This window comes from Ranitomeya imitator, chromosome 7 (genome assembly GCF_032444005.1).
Source record: "Ranitomeya imitator isolate aRanImi1 chromosome 7, aRanImi1.pri, whole genome shotgun sequence".
Taxonomy (NCBI): Eukaryota; Metazoa; Chordata; class Amphibia; order Anura; family Dendrobatidae; genus Ranitomeya; species Ranitomeya imitator.
The window spans coordinates 44,998,178-45,020,027 of NC_091288.1; the positions used below are offsets into that span (position 1 = coordinate 44,998,178).

The 21,850-nt window shown below is 46.3% G+C and overlaps 1 protein-coding gene across 1 annotated transcript in view; it reads right to left on the reverse strand.

The window, feature by feature from the left end:
• SP3 (Sp3 transcription factor) overlaps positions 1 to 21,850 on the reverse strand; it is a 48,605-nt gene that overhangs the window by 26,438 nt on the left and 317 nt on the right. Inside the window, exon 2 of the mRNA XM_069733168.1 lies at positions 21,638 to 21,753. Within this exon, the coding sequence (XP_069589269.1) occupies positions 21,638 to 21,753 (116 nt within the window). The remainder of the gene's footprint in view (positions 1 to 21,637; positions 21,754 to 21,850) is intronic.

The window sequence follows — 21,850 nt, forward strand, 5'->3', positions numbered from 1 at the left end:
ATGGAAACACTAGCTGCCGGGAGCATCAAGAGCATTGGTAACACTGCGCAGGACGCCGGAAGGTAAGAATATTGCGATTTTTTTTTTTTTTTTTTAACATTATATCTTGTTACTATTGATGCTGCACAGGCAGCATCAATAGTAAAAAGAGAGAGAGCGCGAGCGAGAGAGAATTTCCCTTACAGGAAATTCTTCCCCGCATGCTCAGTTTCAAAAGATGGAACACGTCGCTGATTCCTGCTTTTCACAGTCAGCGACATATCCTGCGCCCATGGGCTTCCATTAGGTAACGTTCACACTAGCGTTATGCTAGTGTGCGTCGGGTTAGCATCGGGCGACGCAGCGGCGACGCACGCGTCATGCGCCCCTATACTTAACATGGGGGACGCATGCGTTTTTGTTAGTTGCGTTGTGCGACGCATGCGTTTTGCCGCATTTTTGCGTGCGTTGTGCGTTGCGTCGCCGACGCAGCGGCGCACAACGATAGTGTGAACGTAGCCTTATAGCCAACGACGGGCAGCGCAGGACCAGTCGCTGAGCGATTTTCCGATGTGCAGAAAAATCGTTCCTCTGAACATTTTCTCCACCCGACGGACAGCAGTTTCCCGACGGATCCAGTGCACGACGGATGAAACAGATGGCCATACGTCACTAATACAAGTCTATGGGACAAAACAGGATCTAGCAGAAAAATTTGCTGGATCCTGTTTTTTCAAAAATCGACTGATTGTGACGGGAGCTCAAAGACTGAAGCGTGAAAGAGGCCTTAGGCTACTTTCACACTGGCGTTTTTTGCCAGACGTCGCAATGCGTCGTTTATGGCAAAAAACGCATCCTGCTGCACCTGTTGTGTAGTGCATCAAACGCTAGCGTCGGAATCTCTGCCTGACGCATTGCGACGGGGAGATTCCGACGCTAGTGTGAAAGTAGCCTTAGTTGTGGATTGAACGCTGCGTAAAGCTGCACCAACCACATGTTACAGCATAGTGGAGGGGATTTTATGAAATCCCGTCTCCACTATGCGTGCGAACACACATCCGGCGACCCTGCGTTTACGGACATGTGGCGCGTCTTTTAGGACGCAACATGTCTGTTTACCTTGCGGCGACGCTCCATCGCCGCAAGGTAAATCACAGGGTCCTATGTATGGGGTGTGGAGATTCCGGATGTGTGCAATGCAGACCGTGGACACGCACACTTAGAGAACTGCAATGTATCCATAAGAAATCCAATGCTATATGGTGGCTGTGTATGGCAGAAGATTTTTTTTTTTTGGCAAACAGACTTGAATGGGGGAGTCTCATCCGAAACTAGTTGGGAAAAAATAATATCACTCATCTGCACTGCCCCTTTGAATAACATTGGTCCGTACGCTGTCCATTTTTTCAAGGACAGCACTACAGACTGAAAATGCACCTGCCACAGGGAAGAGTTTACAGAAGTTTCCTCATCAGAGGCAAGGTTACAATGACAGGTAAACACTTTTCTTTTTAATAGATTTCTGACTTTTAATTTAAAAAAATGGACAGGTTTGGTATTGCCGAAATCGCAACAAGGAGAATGATATTGCCAGGTAATTTTTACCACACAATGTAAGCCGTAAAAACAATTTCCAATGAACAATGTTAGTGATGCAGGGAAGGCTGGTAAGGCAGGTGTCAAACTACCGTAGAATACGGGCGAGTGCTATGCGAGAAAACATCACCGAGACTCACCAATTCAAGCCTATGGGTGCGAGAAGGAAAAAAAGAAGAAAAAAAAAACGCACAACACTGACCATGCTAGTACTGTCCGTTTTTTATGCATTGGTGTTCTTTGAAAACCTGTCAATTCATGTGCCGCATACAGTAAAATCACACCCACAGGTTAGAGTAGAATATATACACACACATATATATATATATTATATCTCTCATTGACACACGCATATATATGTATATATTAAATAGATAGAAGAAAAGACGGCAATTCATCTGCCGGTTACTGTAAAATCACTGCTGGAGCCGACCGGATAGAAGAGATGGACTGCATACAGTAAATACAAATGGAATAGTTAGATATATACACTGTGTTCCAAATTATTATGCAAATGATATTTTTCTCGGGTTTCCCTAAATAGTCGGTGCAAATGACAGTCAGTCTAATAAAAGTCATCACCTGCTAGAGTATACATCCAATTTTATTGAAGAAACCTCCCAATGATAACAGTATAATCACCAAGATAAATAAAAACTCAAAATGCACTGTTCCAAATTATCAGGCAGAGTAGAATTTCTATACATTTGATATGTTTTAAAGACCTGAAAATGCTCATTTGTGGAATTTGCAGCATTAGGAGGTTACATTCACTGAACAAAAAAGCTATTTAACTCCAAAACCTCCTAACAGGCCAAGTTACAGGTTAACATAGGAACCCTTCTTTGATATCACCTTCACAATTCTTGCATCCATCGAACTTGTGGGTTTTTGGAGAGTTTCTGCTTGTACTTCTTTGCCTCCCAGAGCTGCTGTTTTGATGTGAACTGCCTCCCACCCTCATAGATCTTTTGCTTGATGACACTCCAAAGGTTCTCTATAGGGTTGAGGTCAGGGGAAGATGGTGGCCACACCATGAGTTTATCTCCTTTTATGCCCATAGCAGCCAATGACTCAAGAGGTTTTCTTTGCAGCATAAGATGGGGCATTGTCATGCATGAAGATGATTTTGCTCCTGAAGGCACGTTTCTGCTTTTTATACCATGGAAGAAAGTTGTCAGTCAGAAACTCTAAATACTTTGCAGAGGTCATTTTCACACCTTCAGGAACCTTAAGGCTATGTTCACACATTGCGGATTTAACCGCGGAACCGCAGCGATTTTGCAGCTGCGGGTCCGCAGCAGTTTCCATAGCGTTTACAGTAACATGTAAACCCTATGGAAACCGCAAACCGCTGTGCACATGCTGCGGGAAAAACCGCGCGGGAACGCAGCGGTTTACAACCCGCAGCATGTCACTTCTTTGTGCAGAATCGCAGCGATTCTGCACCCATAGAAATGCATTGATCCGCTTACTTCCCGCATGGGGCTGTGCACACCATGCGGGAAGTAAGCGGATAATGTGCGGGTGGTACCCGGGGTGGAGGAGAGGAGACTCTCCTCCAGGCCCCGGGAACCATATTTGAGTAAAAAAAAAAAAAAATTAAAATTAAAAATCATGGTATACTCACCTCTGAAGTCTCAGCGCTGCACGTGGCCGTCCGGTCTCAGGTTTGCTATGCGACCAGGACCTGCGGTGACGTCGCGGTCACATGACCGTGACGTCACGAAGGTCCTTCTCGCACAGCATCTTTGGAACCGGACCGCCGCCTGCAGCGCCGAGGAGATCGGGACGTCAGAGGGTGAGTATATCATTATTTTATTATTTTTACCATTACTATTGATGCTGCATATTGCTGCATATGCAGCATCAATAGTAGGGGTAAAATCCCACAGCGGAACCCGCAGGACAAACCGCGATAAATCTGCAGGGATAACCGCAGCGGGTTTGCCCTGCAGATTTATCGAACCCGCAGGGACAGGACGCTATATGTGAACATAGCCTAAGGGTATGTGCACACGATGCAGAATTGGTGCAGAACTGCAGCAGATTTTTCTGCTGCAGAACTGCACTGTGATTTACAGTACAATGTAAATCAATGTGAAAAGAAAAAATCTGCGCAGAAACGCTGCAGATTTCAAAGAAGTGCACGTTGCTTCTTTTGTGCAGTTCTGCAGCGTTTCTGCGCAGATTTTTCTGCACCATGTGCACAGCTTTTTTCTTTTCACATTGATTTACATTGTACTGCACAGAAACTGCATCAAATCTGCAGATGCAGATTTAGTGCAGAAAATTCTGCACCACATTTCCTACGTGTGCACATAGCCTAAAGCGTCCTACCAGCTGTTTCCTCATGATTCTGGCCCAAAATGTGACTCCTCCACCTCCTTGCTGACGTCGCAGCCTTGTTGGGACATGGTGGCAATCCACCAACCATCCACTACTCCATCCAACTGGACCATCCAGGGTTGCTCCACAATCATCAGTGAACAAGACTATTTGGAAATTAGTGTTCATGTATGTCTGGGCCAACTTTAACCATTTCTGCTTGTGAACACTGTTTAAGGGTGGCTGAATATTAGGATTATGCACCACAGCAAGCCTTTGAGTGATCCTACAGCTTGAGGTTCGAGGGACTCCAGAGGCACCAGCAGCTTCAAATAACTGTTTGCTGCTTTGTACTGGTATTTTGGCAGCTGCTCTCTTAATCCCATGAATTTGTCTGGCAGAAACCTTCCTCATTATGCCTATATCTGCATGAACTCTGTCTGTGCTCTGTTTCAGTCACAAATCTCTTCACAGTATGATGACCACTCTTAAGTTTTCGTGGAATATCTAATGTTTTCATACCTTGTCCAAGGCATTGCACTATTTAATGCTTTTCAGCAGCAGAGAGAGCCTTTTTAGTTCCCATATTACTTGAAACCTGTGGCCTGCTTAATAATGTGGAACATAATCTTTAAGTAGTTTTCCTTTAATTAGAATCACCTGGAAAACTATTTATCACATGTGTTTAACCCCTTAATGACCGCCAATACGTCTTTTAACTGACCTGAGATATAAGAGAATAGTATCCCCATACAGGTGACAATCCAGCAGCTGTCGGCTGTCCACTATAGCTGACAACTTGCTGTATCAGGGACGATCAGTGTTGGCACCGTACATATCTGTTTAACCCCTTAGATGCTGCTGTCAATAGTGACTACATCATTATAAATGGTTAACAGAGTGTGGGGGCTTCCTTTTTATCCCAAATGGTGCCCTCTGATCATGATTTTGTGGTCCTGATGTTTGCCGTGGCAATTCACGACCAAATAGCGGCCTTAGAGTCTGTCGGCTGTTGTAACCTGTTCAGAAGTTAGAGACATTTAGGTGGTAAAAATACACATTTTCATTTCTCTCATACCACTTTGCATTAATTCCTGTAAAGCATCTGAAGAGTTAATAAACTACCTGACAGCAGTTTTCAATACGTCAGGGGGGGCGGTTTTTAAAATGGTATCAGGTTTGGGGGTTTCCCAATATACGAGACCCCTAAAGTCAATTCAAACATGGATAGGTCCCTAAAAAAATAAATGTTGTAAATTTCCTTGAAAAAATGAAAAATTGCTGCTACATTTTTAAACCTCCTAAAATGCTAACAAAATAAAATAACATTTTACAAATGGTGCTGATGTAAAGCCGACATGTGGGAAATGTTATTTATTAATGGTTTGCTATGGTATGACCATCTGTATTAAAGGGATAATCATTCAAAGTTTGAAAATTGCTAATTTTTTTACATTTTTCTCTCATTTTTGATATTTTTTTATAAATAAACACAAAACATTGACCTAAATTTACCATTATCATAAAGTATAATGTGTCACGAAAAAACAATCTCAAAATCACTGGGATTTCTTGAAGCATTGCAGAGTTATTACCACATAAAGTGACACTGGTCAGATTTCAAAAATTTGGCTCCGTCACTAAGGGGTTAAGATTGATTTCAGTGATCCATTGAGCCCTGAGACAATACCATCCATGAGTTTATTTAAAAAACAATTAAATCTTTATGACACTTAAATCCAATTTGCATAATAATTTGGAACACAGTGTAGATGTCAGTGAAAAATACAATTAGTTCAGTGTGTGTGCAAATTACTGGACATAAAAAAAAAAAATTTGTGGACTCCCGCGCAATTTTCGCAACCAGCAGAAAAAAAAGCCGACAGATGTGGGCAGATGCTTATAGCCTGGGAAGGGGTTAATACCCATGGAGCTTCTCAGGCTATTAATATCAGGTCACAGCTGTAAAATTATCCTTTATTGGAAATTAAAAATGGGAGACACTAAAAAAAAAGAAAAAAATGACGTAGGGTCACCCTATAATAACCAGCACAGGCTAAGCAGACAGCTGCAGGCTGATATTTAGGCTATATTCACACGTTGCGGTTTTTACCGCGGAACCGCAGCGATTTTGCCGCTGCGGGTCCGCTGCAGTTTCCATAGCGTTTCCATTTACATGTAAACCCTATGGAAACCGCAAACCGCTGTGCACATGCTGCGGGAAAAACCGCGCGGGAACGCAGCGGTTTAAAACCCGCAGCATGTCACTTCTTTGTGCAGAATCGCTGCGATTCTGCACCCATAGGAATACATTGAACCGCTTACTTCCCGCATGGGGCTGTGCCCACGTTGCGGGAAGTAAGCGGATGGTACCCGGGGTGGAGGAGAGGAGACTCTCCTCCAGGCCCCGGGAACCATATTTGGGGTTAAAAAAAAAAGAATAAAAATAAAAAATCATGTTATACTCACCCTCTGAAGTCAGCGCTGCACGCGGCCGTCCGGTCAGAGTTGCTGTGCGACCAGGACCTTCGGTGACGTCGCGGTCACATGACCGTGACGTCACGAAGGGTCCTTCTCGCACAGCATCTCTGGAACCGGACCGCCGGGTGCAGCGCCGAGGGATCGGGACGTCAGAGGGTGAGTATAACCAATTTTTATTATTTTTAACATTACTATTGATGCTGCATATTGCTGCATATGCAGCATCAATAGTATAGGCGGAAACCCGCAGCGGAAACCGCGGAACAAACCGCGATAAATCTGCAGGGAGAACCGCAGTTGTTTTGCCCTGCAGATTTATCAAATCCGCTGCGGGAGAACCCGCAGGGACAGGACGCTATGTGTGAACATAGCCTAATAGTCTAGGAAGGGTGTGTTTGTTTTGACGAATATTTCCTTTGAAAGTGATGCGAAAATAACAGAATTGCCGTATGTAAAAGCTCATGTTAAAATAGCATTGCAATCAGATAGCAATCGCACTGCATTCGGCCTTAGGAGGGTTCACAATTTCACCAGGATTAGAATTCTTGCCAATTTTCCAGAACACTATGTGGTAAAATGAATAGAGTAATTCAAACGTACAACTCGTTCAGCCAAAAAAAAAAAAAAACCTTCATACATCTGTGTGGTCAGAAAAAAAAAAAAAAAAAGTGGCCAGCATTCATAGCAGCTGATGATTTTTGCTACACACTGCAACTCTGCTATGTGTAGCACCAAGCGATCACAGCTTCAAGTCCCCCATGGAGATTATTGAAATAAGTAAAAAAAGAAAACAAGGTTTTTAAAAAACAATAAAGTTCAAATTACCCCTTCCCCTTTTGGCCCGGTAAAAATAAAACTAATATCCCCGTTCCACCGCCACGCCCTCTGACCTGAATGTCACAGCGGCACGCAGCAGTGGAACGGAGACAGGTGAATATCGCATGGCTCACTCTCCCCAGTCAAACTCACCCTCCCGGTGGGGTCCCTGCTTCTCTGATGCAATGGTCTCTGACGCCGGCAGCTTGTTCCTGTGTTCAGGGGTCACATGGTACCGCTCATTAAAGTAATTAATATGTGCTCCACACCTATGGGAGTGGAGTCACGTCCATATTCATTACTTTAATGAGCGGTACCACGCTATGAACACAGGAAGAGCTGATGGCGCCCGAAGACCATTGGAGAAGCAGGGACATGCAGAGACGCGCAGGGAGCAGGTGAGTATGATGTGACAGCTGCCGCTCCCCTGCCGACCCCCTGGGACAATGACTCGAGTATAGTATAGAAAATGTTCAGCACAGCCTAGAGGGGGAGGTGCATAGATATAGGTTCCCAAACCTTAAGTGAAAAATTTACAACTAGCACACTCCAACAGCTGTGATGCAAAAGGGGCAATTTAATATACATACAGTAGTCACAAACGTTTCGGTCTGCAAAGGACCTTCATCAGTGTGCTAAATATAGCGAGAATGGTATATATGGTGGTAGGATGCCGGTGAGGATTATTTAGTTTGCATCAAGTCCGAGAATACAATGGGGTATCTTGAAAGGCTATACTGAGCGCAGTATTATGCGGCAGGTCAGTCCGGCCAGTGGGAGAGAGAAGCGCACAGATACGCGGTGTCCACCGATTTACCTTTACCCCTGTAATCCCTCTGGGGGACCTGCTCATGGGGGGGTTTTGGCCAAAAAAGCGTTTCCTCAAGCTTTTTTGCTCCGGAAGAGCTTTCTTTTTATCCGTAGCCTTGTCTAGGATGTCATCGAGGGCTGGCCCGAACATATAATGTCCTTGGAAGACCATCACCTCCCCAGGACTTAAGCCATAGAGCTCTTCTAGCAGAGTTGGAGAGAACTGCGGACTGAGCAGCTACCCGTACAGACTCAGCGGAAGCATCCGCCAGGAACCCCGTAGCCTTCTGGAGTAATAGTAGGGAATTTAAAATTTCCTCCCTAGATGTCCCCTGGGAAAGATGATTTTCTAAGGTACGTAACCAGAGAAATAGGACCTGGCAACACATGTGGAGGCCACGTTTGTCTTCAGCAGATTAGTATATGTGTCCCAGGATTTCCTCAGTAAGCTCTCAGTTTTTCGATCCATAGGATCTTTGAGCTGTGAGGAATCCTCGAAGGGTAGAGCCGTTTTTTTGGTCACCCTGGACACCTGTACATCTACCTTAGGCATCTGCCATAAAGAGCAGTCCCCCTCCAGAGGGAAACAATTTTTCAATTCTGATGGGACATTCAAAGCTTTCTCAGGTAGGGCCCACTCATGAAGAAGGTTCTCAATATTCTCATGAATAGGGAACCCTTTCGGGGTCCTAGGCTTTAACATGTCATCCTGAACGGAATGCATGTAGAAAAGCCGCGGAGACACCATCACGTGTTTCTCAACGCAAGCAATAAATAGCCAGGTCTATCGCCGGGAAGGAACAACCACGGGAAGGGCAGCATCCAAAAAGGAAAACCACCTATGCCAAAACATGGTATCCATCCACAGACAGCTGTTTCGGGGTATTTTCCCCTCATCAGTGTGGAGTAGGAAACTGGCTATTAGGAGCAGTGCCTAGTAAAAGGACTATAAACATAAGGATGAATGACCTCTGGGAGATCAAAACATCCAACACCATCACGTGTTTCTCAACACAGTGATCCAGAACACTGCCCCCATCCCTTCTGGGAAATATGCAAATGCATGTAGAAAAGCAGCGGAGACACCATCACGTGACACTTTATTGCTTGCGTTGAGAAACACGTGATGGTGTCTCTGCGGCTTTTCTACATGCATTTGCATATTTCCCATAAGGGATGGGGGCACTGTTCTGGATCACTGCGTTGAGAAACACGTGATGGTGTCTCCGCGGTGTTGGATGTTTTGATCTCCCCGAGGTCATTCATCCTTATGTTTATAATCCTGAACGGAATGACTTGCTACCTCCTCTTCCACCCCCATGGTTCCACTCACCATGGAAATCAGCTCTTCCATATCTTCGGAAGAGAAGAGATATTTTTATTGTCCGTTTTGGGGTTGGAAGTAGAACCCTCATTCTCCCAAATGTCCTCTGAACCCGAGGTCTGAATCTCGCCCGAATCAGATATAGTGGGAGCCATCTTCCTTTTCTTAGGAGGAGCCTGAGACAGGGCCGCCATAGAGGACTGAACCTCTTGTTTGATGAGGGTTCTGATGCTGTCCAGGAGGGAGGGCTGTTCACTACGCAGCACTTCATCCGTGCATGGTTGGCAAAGCTTTTTCTTATAAGCTGAGGGAAGCTTGGTCGCACATGTACCACACTTGCGGCTGGATTTTTTAGGGGCAGAGGCCTTGTCTCCCTAGAAAAGAGAGAGGCTGGACTAAGTCTTTAATAACAAAAAACTGGACAACAAGGGACCTCATCCTCTACTTACAGTAGGAGGGTGAACGCTGGGCTCTGCAGAAGCAGAGTGCAGGGGTTTGTCGCCGTCCATAGGGTCAGTCAGTCACCGGTCAGAAGGGACACAGACAGAGGCCAGCTAATTTCATGCTCCTCCTCCCAGGGTCCATAGGGGGGTGCTGTGATTGAACCGCCTGTCGTGGCTGCCGCAGGCTTGGAATGCCGGCTGGCGCGCGCGCAGGCTCCGGAGTATGGAGGCTTAAACCGGAAGTTCGGAAGCGTTCTTCCTGTGCGCGTCGCGCGGCCTCCAGCGGCAGCGAGGTGGGAGGAGGAGAACCGGGGAGCTGCAGGAGGACCCGGGAGAGCTTCACCGCCCTGCTTTGCCCCACGAGGGAGGTGCAGGAAGGGCGGGATGGAGGGTCCCAAGTCACGCAGAAGCTGCAGAGATGGGAGCAGTCACCGAGGAGAGCGGAGCCCAACGACCTCAACTGCCCGGTTATTCAGGTAATAGTGCTCCGATCACCGGCCAATGGCAGCACCATCTGAGAACCTCTTCATGCCCCATAGGGGACAAGAAAAACACTGGTGGTGGCAGGAAGGGGAGGGTATTTAACCTCTCTGATTTCCTGTCCCCTATTAGGGCGGGGAGACATCCCCTGATCCTGCTGTCGTGGAAGGTGACTAGAGAAAGAATTGTTAAGAAAAGGCCAATCAAAAATTTGAGAGAGATTCACAAGAGTGGACTGCTGCTGGAGTCATTGGTTCAAGAGCCACCACACACAGACGTATCCAGGACATGGGCTACAAGTGTCACATTCCCTGTGTCAAGCCACTCATGACCAATAGACCATGTCAGAAGTGTCTTACCTGGGCCGAGGAGAAAAAGAACTGGACTGTTGCTTTGCGGTCCAAGGTGTATTCATATGAAAGCAAGTTTTACATTTCATTTGGAAAGCAAGGTCCCAGAGTCTGGAGGAAGAGTGGAGAGGCCACAATCCAAGCTGCTGGAGGTCTAGTGTGAAGTTTCCACAATCAGTGATGGTTTGGGAGCCATGTCATCTGCTGGTGTAGGTCCACTGTGTTTTATCAAGACCAAAGTCAGCGCAGCAGTCTACCAGGAAATTTTAGAGCACTTAATGCTTCCCTCTGCCGACAAGCTTTTTGGAGATGGAAATGTCATTTTCCAGCAGGACTTGGCACCTCTACACACTGCCAAAAGTGCCGATACCTGGTTTAAAAACCAACAGTATCACTGTGCTTGATTGGCCAGCAAACTCACCTGACCTTAACCCCATAGAGAATCAATGCGGTATTGTCAAGAAGATTAGACACCAGACCCAACAATGCAGACAAGCTGAAGGCTGCTATCAAGGCAACCTGGGCTTCCATAACACCTTAGCAGTGCCACAGGCTGGCTGCCTACATGCCATGCTGCATTGATGCAGTAATTGATGCAAAAGGAGCCCCGACCAAGATTGAGTGCATTTACTGAACATACGTTTCAGTAGGCCAATATTTCAGATTTCAAAATCATTTTTTCAAGCTGGTGTTAAAGTATTCTAACTTACAGAGACAATGACTTTTAGGTTTTCATTAACCAAGCCATAATCATTAACATAAATAAACACTTGAAATAGATCACTAATTGCACCACTTTGTGTATTGAAGAACTGAAATAAATCAACTTTCTGATGATATTCTAATTTTGTGAGAAGCACCTGTATATTCAACAGAGTTAAGAAATGATTTGCTGCATCCTAGACCAAAATCGGGAGAGGTCAGTAGGCAGGAGGTTCACAATGGTTTGGTGTCCAATGGTCACAGACAACCAATGTAGCCCCTGAACTGGGGTAAAGAGATTTTTTTATTTTTTGCTTAATTTTAGTCATCGCCTGTATGTTGAATCCTGCCACACAGCCGCAAGCACAGAAGGACTGATGGAAGGATTTTGAGCTCAGGACTAGACGTTGCAAAAGATAACTTCAGGTGAACGGTGACCCTTATTGATCATGGGAACAAGGGTCCTCAAGACACCTATATAAGGCTAGGTTCACATTGCGTTAAGTGCAGTCCGCTGACGGCATCCGTTACATAGCGGCACTAACGCAATGTGAACCTAGCCTAAATGAAGCTGTAGAGCACATATATGATCACTCCATTCACTGTATTGTGCGCAGCGACACACAGTATTCAAGGGACAACCTTTCTCCTGACCAAAAATGTATCCCAGAGGTCAAACCCCAGCAATCAGATATTCTGTAGGCCTGTTTCAGACAACAGTGTGTCTGGTACATGTGGTGACAGTTTTCACACATTCGGAGACACACATGTAGACCCATTCAAGTGAATGGGTCTGTAAACATGTCAGTGTGTTTCCAAGGACAATGTGTTCGTTGGAAAAATACGCTGACATGTCCATTTTGTTGAACAGCAGCACAGGCCGCAAAATGTTCCACACATGACACACGGATGTCATCAGTGTGCACATCAGTGTGACACGCACCGGTGCCTGGGATGCAGTGGTACTGTTCACGCTGTTCCCGGCAACAGATGCTGAAGACAGCTTATTCTTCCCTGCTGGAGATGAGATCACAGCTGGCAGACAAGAATGTTGAGAGTTATATTCAACTGATAATTGTGAGAGCAAATGGAGGCTGATGGGACTACTACTCCCATCAGCCTACACTTGCTGCTGCTAATAACAGTTTCCCCTGTATTTTTGATAACCAGCCAGGCAAAACTGACAGTTGCATCCCTCAGCAAGGCTGATCATCAAGGGGAAAAAAAGGGTCCCCACTTTGTTTTATTAAATTATTTACCGTATATACTCGAGTATAAGCCGACCCCCTAATTTTGCCACAAAAAAAGTGGGAAAACTTATTGACTCGAGTATAAGCCTAGGGTAGGAAATGCAGCAGCTACCGGTGAATTTCAAAAATAAAAATAGATGCTCCATACCATTCATTATTGCCCCATAGATGCTCCATATAAAGCTGTGCCATATATAATGCTCCATACTGTTCATTATTGCCCCATAGATGCTCCATATAAAGCTGTGCCACATATAATGCTCTGCACCGTTCATTGTGACCCCATAGATGCTCCATATAAAGCCGTGCTACTGTATATATAATGCTCCATACCGTTGATTATTGCCCCATAGATGCTCCATATAAAGCTGTGCCACATATAATGCTCTGCACCGTTCATTATTGCCCCATAGATGCTCCATATAAAGCTGTGCCATATATAATGCTGCATACCGTTGATTATTGCCCCATAGATGATCCATATAAAGCTGTGCAATATATAATGCCGCTGCTGCAATAAAAAAAAAAAAAAAAAAAATCACATACTCAACTCTCTTCGCTCAGGACGCCGGCGCTTTCAATATTTACCTGCTCCTCGTGCGGCTCCGTCTCCAGCACTGACGCTCAGCAGAGGGCACGCACTGACCATGTCACCGCGCCCTCTGATCTGAGCGTCACAGCCAGAGGACGCTGGAAACAGAGCAGCACCGGAACGAGTAGCGGTAAATATCGTGCAGCGGTAAATATCGTGCAGCGCTCCGCGTTTACTTACCTGCTCCTGGCGCGGTCCCTGCAGACCCTGCTTCTTCCACCGCTGCATCTTCTTCCTGTATTGCGCGGTCACAGTTACCGCTCATTGCAGTAATGAATATGCGGCTCCACCTCTATGGGAGGTGGAGCCGCATGTTCATTACTGTAATGAGCGGTACCATGTGACCGCTCAGTACAGGAAGAATCTGCAGCGCTGGAAGAAGCAGGGACCGCGCCAGCAGTAGGTAAGTATAATTAGACAACCCCCGCTCCCGCTCCCCCTCACCTGCCAACCCCCGGGAATGACTCGAGTATAAGCCGAGAGGGGGACTTTCAGCCCCAAAAAATGGGCTGAAAATCTCGGCTTATACTCGAGTATATACCGTAAATATATAATTTAGGAATATTTGTCGTCCCCCCCAGCTTAATAATAGCAACCCACAGCCACCCAGAAAAGGCACATTTATTAGATGCGCCAATTCTGGTGCTTTGTCCAGCTCTTCCCATGCCATAATCCATGTCTGAGATAAATAGTTTTCAACCTGGGAGGTGCCAAGTTGTGATCATCCAGGCTGAGAACCACTGGTGACAGAACTGCTGTGAGCTCAACATCCGTCAGCGGCGATGATATTGAGGTTACCGCTGGTCACTGAGGCTGCGTTCCCAGCTGACCACCAGGCGGTGCTCATAGCAATCCGGCAGTGACAACCGTAGAAGCCTCCAGGAGACCTCTGGTTGTCATGTCGACCCATCGGCGACACGCGTTCATGTGACACGGGCACCAATGGGAGAAGGTAATGACGTGCTTCCTGCACGTGCATGTTAAATGCCGCTGTCAGAGTTTGACAGTGGCATTTAACATGTTAACAGCCGCAGGTGAATCGCGATTCTACCCATGGTTGATAGGAGCACATGTTAGCTGATCAGATCAGCTGTCATGTGCTGGAAAAGGTGAGGGCTCATCTCCAGAGCCCGCACCAAAGCAGGGGGAGGCGTCCAATGACGGACTATGTCAGTCATTGGACGTTAAGAGGTTAAGCAAATCCCCAACTAACATGTCAACCTGTTGATAACCCTCGCTTGCGTTGTGAAAACATGGGTGGGCCAAGGTCCCTCAGAATAGCGCACTCCTCGAACCTAGTACCTTAAATGCCGCTTACAGATAGTGACAGCAGCATTTAAAGGGAGCAATCTGAGCACTGCTACAATCGCTCCTGTTACAGGCAGATGCCAGCTGTTTAACACATTCAGGTACGGTGGAGGCTCAGCTCCTGACCCCGTCTCATACATGACATGGAGACCTGACATACATGGAGTGTATACTCTTGGCGAATGTTGGGAAGGGGTTAATCTTTCCTCACTGCTTAAGATTCTACACCCCCCAAGTCCATTTAGCTGCCTTTCTTTTGCATTCTTCCATCTCCAGGGCATTCTTTGTAGGATTCTAAGTCCAGAACTGAACTGCATAAACCAGATGAGACCTCGCTAATGATTTGTAAACTGATATTTTATCCCTGTCCTGTAACTTCATGCTTCAATACATGACAATACTGCGCTGGCCACAGAAGCAGCTGAATGACACTGCATACTGTTTTTAAGCCGATGATCTACTAGTAGAACTTGATCTTTGTCTATATGTGACATTTGCCAAGTGGATACCCAAACATTCAGCGTTTCCAAGTTGGTTACAAATGGCTTGAAAGCTAGCCATGTAGGTTTGCAGTCTTACATTCTGCTGAAAGACTTATTAAACGGAGGAAAATTAGATTTTTTTTCATTGACGTCACTGCTACTTCTTGTAGACTTCTGAAGAATAAAATATTTCATAGCATAAGCCTGGTTCATCGCATAACAACAAACATGCTTTGGGTGACTACTTCAAGTCTGTTTATGCCAATGTATTCTGCTGCCGTAAATTAATCCAGGTCATTTCCTATAGATGATGTAATGCTATTACCGACCAATCACCTCTTCACTGCAGAGGGCCGGAGCGGACACTGTCTGACATGACTGCTGCTACATAGGGATGAGGATACTACTTATAATTTGGAATGATCTACAGAATATAACCAAAAGGTTCTGATAATTGTGATTACTGGGCCAAACATCATGGCACATAGTCATCAGGTATCCACAACACAGGAGAGGGATTTCAATAGGCATGACGGAACAGGAAGCTACATTAGCCAATTCTATGAATCCGGTCAGCTAAACCCCAGGAGTCAATATAGCACATTAGCTTATGATTAGGACTCTTGGCACTTAGGACTATATATTATTAAGTTACTTTATAAAGCTCACTTGTGTATATTTTTGGGTCTGGACAAACCCTAACTTATTTCAGTAAGCACCACATTTGGCCTGCTAATCAGAAGATGACCTGGGGATTCTGGAAGATCATAAGTGATTAGAAGGACTCCAGTCTGTTGGCCATGGGTCCCGCTAATCAATTCTCTCATCTCTATTGTATATTCTTAAAATTGGATGGAGGTCTGGAGTTAAAGGGAACCTGTCACCCCCAAAATCTAAGGTGAGCTAAGCCCACCGGCATCAGGGGCTTATCTACAGAATTCTGTAATGCTGTAGATAAGCCCCCGATGTATCCTAAAAGATGAGAAAAAGCGGTTAGATTATACTCTCCCAGAAGCGGTCCCGCTGCGGTCCGGTCGGTGTCGCAGTCCGGGGCCTCCCATCTTCTAACGATGACGTCCTCTTCTTGTCTTCATGCTGCAGCTCCAGCATACTTTGTCTTCCCTGTTGAGGGCAGAGCAAAGTACTGCAGTGCGCAGGCGCCGGGAAAGGTCAGAGAGGCCCGGCGCCTGCGCACTGCTGTACTTTACTCTGCCCTCAACAGGGAAGACAAAGTACGCCTGCGCCGGAGGTGCAGCGTGAAGACAAGAAGAGGACGTCATCCTATGAAGATGGGAGGACCCGACGCCCATCGGATCGGACCACCCGCGTGAGTACAGGTCCTTCTCAAAAAATTAGCATATAGTGTTAAATTTCATTATTTACCATAATGTAATGATTACAATTAAACTTTCATATATTATAGATTCATTATCCACCAACTGAAATTTGTCACGTCTTTTATTGTTTTAATACTGATGATTTTGGCATACAACTCCTGATAACCCAAAAAACCTGTCTCAATAAATTAGCATATCAAGAAAAGGTTCTCTAAACGACCTATTACCCTAATCTTCTGAATCAACTAATTAACTCTAAACACATGCAAAAGATACCTGAGGCTTTTATAAACTCCCTGCCTGGTTCATTACTCAAAACCCCCATCATGGGTAAGACTAGCGACCTGACAGATGTCAAGAAGGCCATCATTGACACCCTCAAGCAAGAGGGTAAGACCCAGAAAGAAATTTCTCAACAAATAGGCTGTTCCCAGAGTGCTGTATCAAGGCACCTCAATGGTAAGTCTGTTGGAAGGAAACAATGTGGCAGAAAACGCTGTACAACGAGAAGAGGAGACCGGACCCTGAGGAAGATTGTGGAGAAGGACCGATTCCAGACCTTGGGGAACCTGAGGAAGCAGTGGACTGAGTCTGGTGTGGAAACATCCAGAGCCACCGTGCACAGGCGTGTGCAGGAAATGGGCTACAGGTGCCGAAATGGGCTACAGAGAAGCAGCACTGGACTGTTGCTAAGTGGTCCCAAGTACTTTTTTCTGATGAAAGCAAATTTTGCATGTCATTCAGAAATCAAGGTGCCAGAGTCTGGAGGAAGACTGGGGAGAAGGAAATGCCAAAATGCCTGAAGTCCAGTGTCAAGTACCCACAGTCAGTGATGGTGTGGGGTGCCATGTCAGCTGCTGGTGTTGGTCCACTGTGTTTCATCAAGGGCAGGGTCAATGCAGCTAGCTATCAGGAGATTTTGGAGCACTTCATGCTTCCATCGGCTGAAATGCTTTATGGAGATGAAGATTTCATTTTTCAGCACGACCTGGCACCTGCTCACAGTGCCAAAACCACTGGTAAATGGTTTACTGACCATGGTATTACTGTGCTCAATTGGCCTGCCAACTCTCCTGACCTGAACCCCATAGAGAATCTGTGGGATATTGTGAAGAGAAAGTTGAGAGACGCAAGACCCAACACTCTGGATGAGCTTAAGGCCGCTATTGAAGCATCCTGGGCCTCCATAACATCTCAGCAGTGTCACAGGCTGATTGCCTCCATGCCACGCTGCATTGAAGCAGTCATTTCTGCCAAAGGATTCCCGACCAAGTATTGAGTGCATAACTGAACATTATTATTTGATGGTTTTTTTGTATGTTATTAAAAAACACTTTTATTTGATTGGATGGGTGAAATATGCTAATTTATTGAGACAGGTTTTTTGGGTTATCAGGAGTTGTATGCCAAAATCATCAGTATTAAAACAATAAAAGACGTGACAAATTTCAGTTGGTGGATAATGAATCTATAATATATGAAAGTTTAATTGTAATCATTACATTATGGTAAATAATGAAATTTAACACTATATGCTAATTTTTTGAGAAGGACCTGTATAATCTAACCTCTTTTTCTCATCTGTCAGGTTACATCGGGGGCTTATCTACAGCATTCCAGAATGCTGTAGATAAGCCCCAGATGCCCGTGGTCTTAGCTCACCTTCGATTTTTGGGGGTGACAGGTTCCCTTTAACAATAATTTTACAGTATGGCTTACTTTCACACTTCCATCTTTTTGAAGACGTTGCAATGCGTCGTTCTGTGCAAAAAACGCATCCTGAAAAGTTGCCCGCAGGATGCGTTTTTTTGCACATAGACTTGTATTACCGACGCATCGCGACGTATGGACACACGTTCCATACGTCATGCACTGGATGCGTAGGTAATTGGCGGACTGTCGTCACAAAAAAAGTTCAATGTAATGTTTTTTTGTGCGACGGGTCCGCCATTTTCGACCACGCATGCACGGCCAAAACTCCGCCCCCTTCCTCCCCGAAACTCATAATGGGCAGCGGATGAGTCTGAAAACTGCATCCGCTGCCCACGTTGTGCACTATTTGCACAACGTCCGTCGGTACGTCGGGCCGTACCAACTGAAATGTGAAAGAGGCCTAGGAGGCAGGACTCTTGTGGATACAACCTGAGCTTGCAGGACAATTACTCAGCAAAGCTGGCCACTATTGATAACTTTGCCAGTACATACATGCATACTGTAAAATAAGGGTGGGGAACCTTAGCCCTTGACCTTTATCCGGCCCCTGGGAAGATTCCCGGGGACCGCAGTGCTTGGGCCGGCAGCTGTATTTTGCCAGCCGCCAGCCCATTACTTTCTTCCTGCTCTGTGAGCAGGACCACGCAATGTTCACTACTGAACATCGAGGTGCGTGCAATGAAAGATTACATACTGACAACAGTGCCAGCATTAGGACGTACTTTGTGGGCAGAGTTAGTGCACCCTTTGAATGGCCCCCGAAGGATGGTATAAATATCCAAATGGTCCTTGTCAGAAAGATTCTCCACCCCAGTTGTAAGATGGTGATTATTAGTCAAAGTATGGCTGGTTTCACATGTCCACAAAACATCCTCAGATTAGAATACTGAGTCTGTTGGGTCACACCACCCAAACTAACTGCCTCTTATATGTCAATGAGGCCACTCTGCGTCTCATTTACCAAAGTACAGTCCAATGACAACAAACCATATTCAAGTGGAAAAAGGATTGTCACCTCTGCAACTTGATTGGCTGCAGTGGTCAAATGACAATTCAGTAGAGGAAATCTATTTACAGAATCTTTCACTTTTTCATTTCCAAACACTTGTGAAAAAAATATATATATTTCAAGCATCTTAGAAAGATACCACCGATGTGTATATTGCATTTTTAAATAAAAATTCTGACCCCAAAAATATCAAAACAAAAACACTAATATTTTCAATGCAGATTTTAAAGTAACATTTAGGCTAGGTTCACATTGCGTTAATGGGTTAACGCTAGCAGACTCCGTTACATGGCGAAATTGTCGCAATTAACGCCATGCAACGGATCCGTTAGCGCACCCATTGACGGCAATGTGCTAATGGATCTCTAGCGCATCGCTAGCGCATGCCATTTTCGGCACGCGCTAGCGATGTCCCGTTAGTTTCGGACGGACCGCGGACGCTGCTTGCAGCGTCCGAGGTCCGTTCCTCGCTAGCGCAGATCAGGTATCTGCGCTAGCGGGATTGCCCAACACGATCCCTTTTGTGACATTGCGTTAGCGCAATCCGCTAGCATATGCGCTAAACGGATTGCCCTAACGCAATGTGAACCTAGCCTTAGATGAAGCCTGATAGAAAAAAAAAATACATAAAAAGAGTGAAAGCCACCAGCGATAAAACCACAACATTGCAACAAATTGCTGCTTGTAATAACAGCCTAAAGCAGGTTTTCAAAACAATTGCAAAGATGTCAAAAATGGATGACCTGTGGCTTTCAAGGCAGGCTAGGAGTTGTAGTTTGACAACAGCTGGAGTGCAGGTTGCAGACACTTGTGATGATTACTGTCAGCAGTCATGTTCCAGGTAGGCCAATTGTCCTTTTGTCAGAGCAACCTGTGTCATGGCCAATGATAGCTGCAAACAGTAAGGTACTGCAACAAGTCGCAAAAACAATCCAACCAGTTTCAGACTTGCTAGTTCCTTGTGGGCTGCAATGCTTAATAGCTTGCATTATACTGCAATGTAGCAGCGCCACAGACCAATCATTGAGCCGGGTGACCTGTGACTTGGAGACACGCCTGGTTTTGGCATACAAATACTGATGAATGAATAAAGCCTTAAATATACTTAAAATGTTCATCTAAGAAGAAAGCTGAAAAGACACATGCGCATAAGAAGTTAGATTATTTAAAAAAAAAAAAAACACAACAACAACAAGTCTGTACTGGTAGTCAACAAGAATGTTTCGATTCAATGACCGCAATAAAAACAGTCAACAAATCAGAAAGTGGCAAAACACTGGTCTAAAGGACTGCCACACTATAAGTCTCAGAATGGTTTCTGCTGGACCATAGTAGGCAGACACCACAACTAAGGGCAACAACAAATCCCTGAGACCAGTACAGACAACCTGGGCTGATACCAGAGAACATAAAACAGTTGCCAGCAGACAAAGGTTAGTTGCGACAAAGCCCGTATTAGAAAGTTGCATTATTTTATGCTATTGACAATACTGCTCTGAGGGTCTTTGACACTACAAGTCTCAGCTTGACTTCTGCAGAATGATAAGCAGATGCATAACTATAGATGAAATCCTAGTGCAATACATGCAGCCTGGGCTGATACCAGGGAACAAAAGACAGTCGCCAGGGGCGACAATGTCCATATTAGAAGATCACAGAAGTTTACACTATCGGCACAACATTGCTCTTAAGGACTGTGACATTACAAGGCTCAGCATGATTTCTGCAGGATGATAGCAATTGTAAATACTGGAAGGAAAGGGGGCGATAAAGCCCATGACCACTCTAGGCAGCCTGGGCTGACACCAGGGAACAGTAGAGCGAGGTGAGTGGTGCCAGTGCCTATGTTAGAAAATTATCGATGCAACATTGCTATTACGGACTGACACTACAAGTCTCAGTATGACTTCTGCAGGATCATAGCTAGCAGACATGAAGGAAGCCCAAGACCTGGCAGCCTGGCTGACACAAGGGAACAGTAGTCAATCTGCAGCAGCAGCAGAGGTGACATTGTGCCCTAATGACAAGGTCACCAGCCCCTCTGTGCAGGGGCCACACATCCTGGCCATGGAGCCAGCCGGAGTCAGCCATCCCCACCATGTGCAGCCAGCACACACGGTGCAGCCCTCCCCTCCCCCACCCCGCAGACAGGTGCTCTCCCCATCACCCCGATTACCGGGCGCAGGTCGGCGGCGATGGCTGGGGGACCCCCTCCGGAGCCGGCCACCAGGGAGGAGGAGCGGTGGGAGGCTGAGCCGGGGAGGTAGAGGGGTGGGGGGTTCAGGAGGACATCTGCCCTGCCTCCCTCCCCCTCGGGGGGTTGTCTATGCTCCAGCCGCGGCTCATTACTTACCGCTCCGGCGCCGTCCTCCAGCACCGAGCCCGCAGCCAGGCGGCACGACGAGCTGACGGCGGAGCGTCCTACCCACAATGGGCGGCACCTGCACAGAGAAGTGGGTGGCCGTTCCTCCGGAGCAGACACAGGAAGTAACGCTTCTTGTGCCCTCTATTTTGGTGCCTTTTAGTGTCCTGTGCCCCCGGCCTGTGCCCGGGTACCGTGCCCGCGGGTGGGGGAGACGCACGGCGAGGCCGGGGGCCGCCGCCGCGCTCTGAGGCCTACCGGGGCCTAGTCCTTACCTGGCCGCCGCCGCCTTGGTCGCTCTCGTCACTGCTGTTGCCGTGCTGCAGATACTCGCTCTGCCCGTCCACCTCCATGGCGGCCATTTCTTCCCTCTTAACGGGCTGTTCCGGAGCTGAGGAGACACAAAACGACCGAATCAAGCGCCATGACTGCAGCCCGCGGGGTTCCCCTCCTCCTCCCTCTGTCTCCGGCGCTTCCCTCCCTCACAC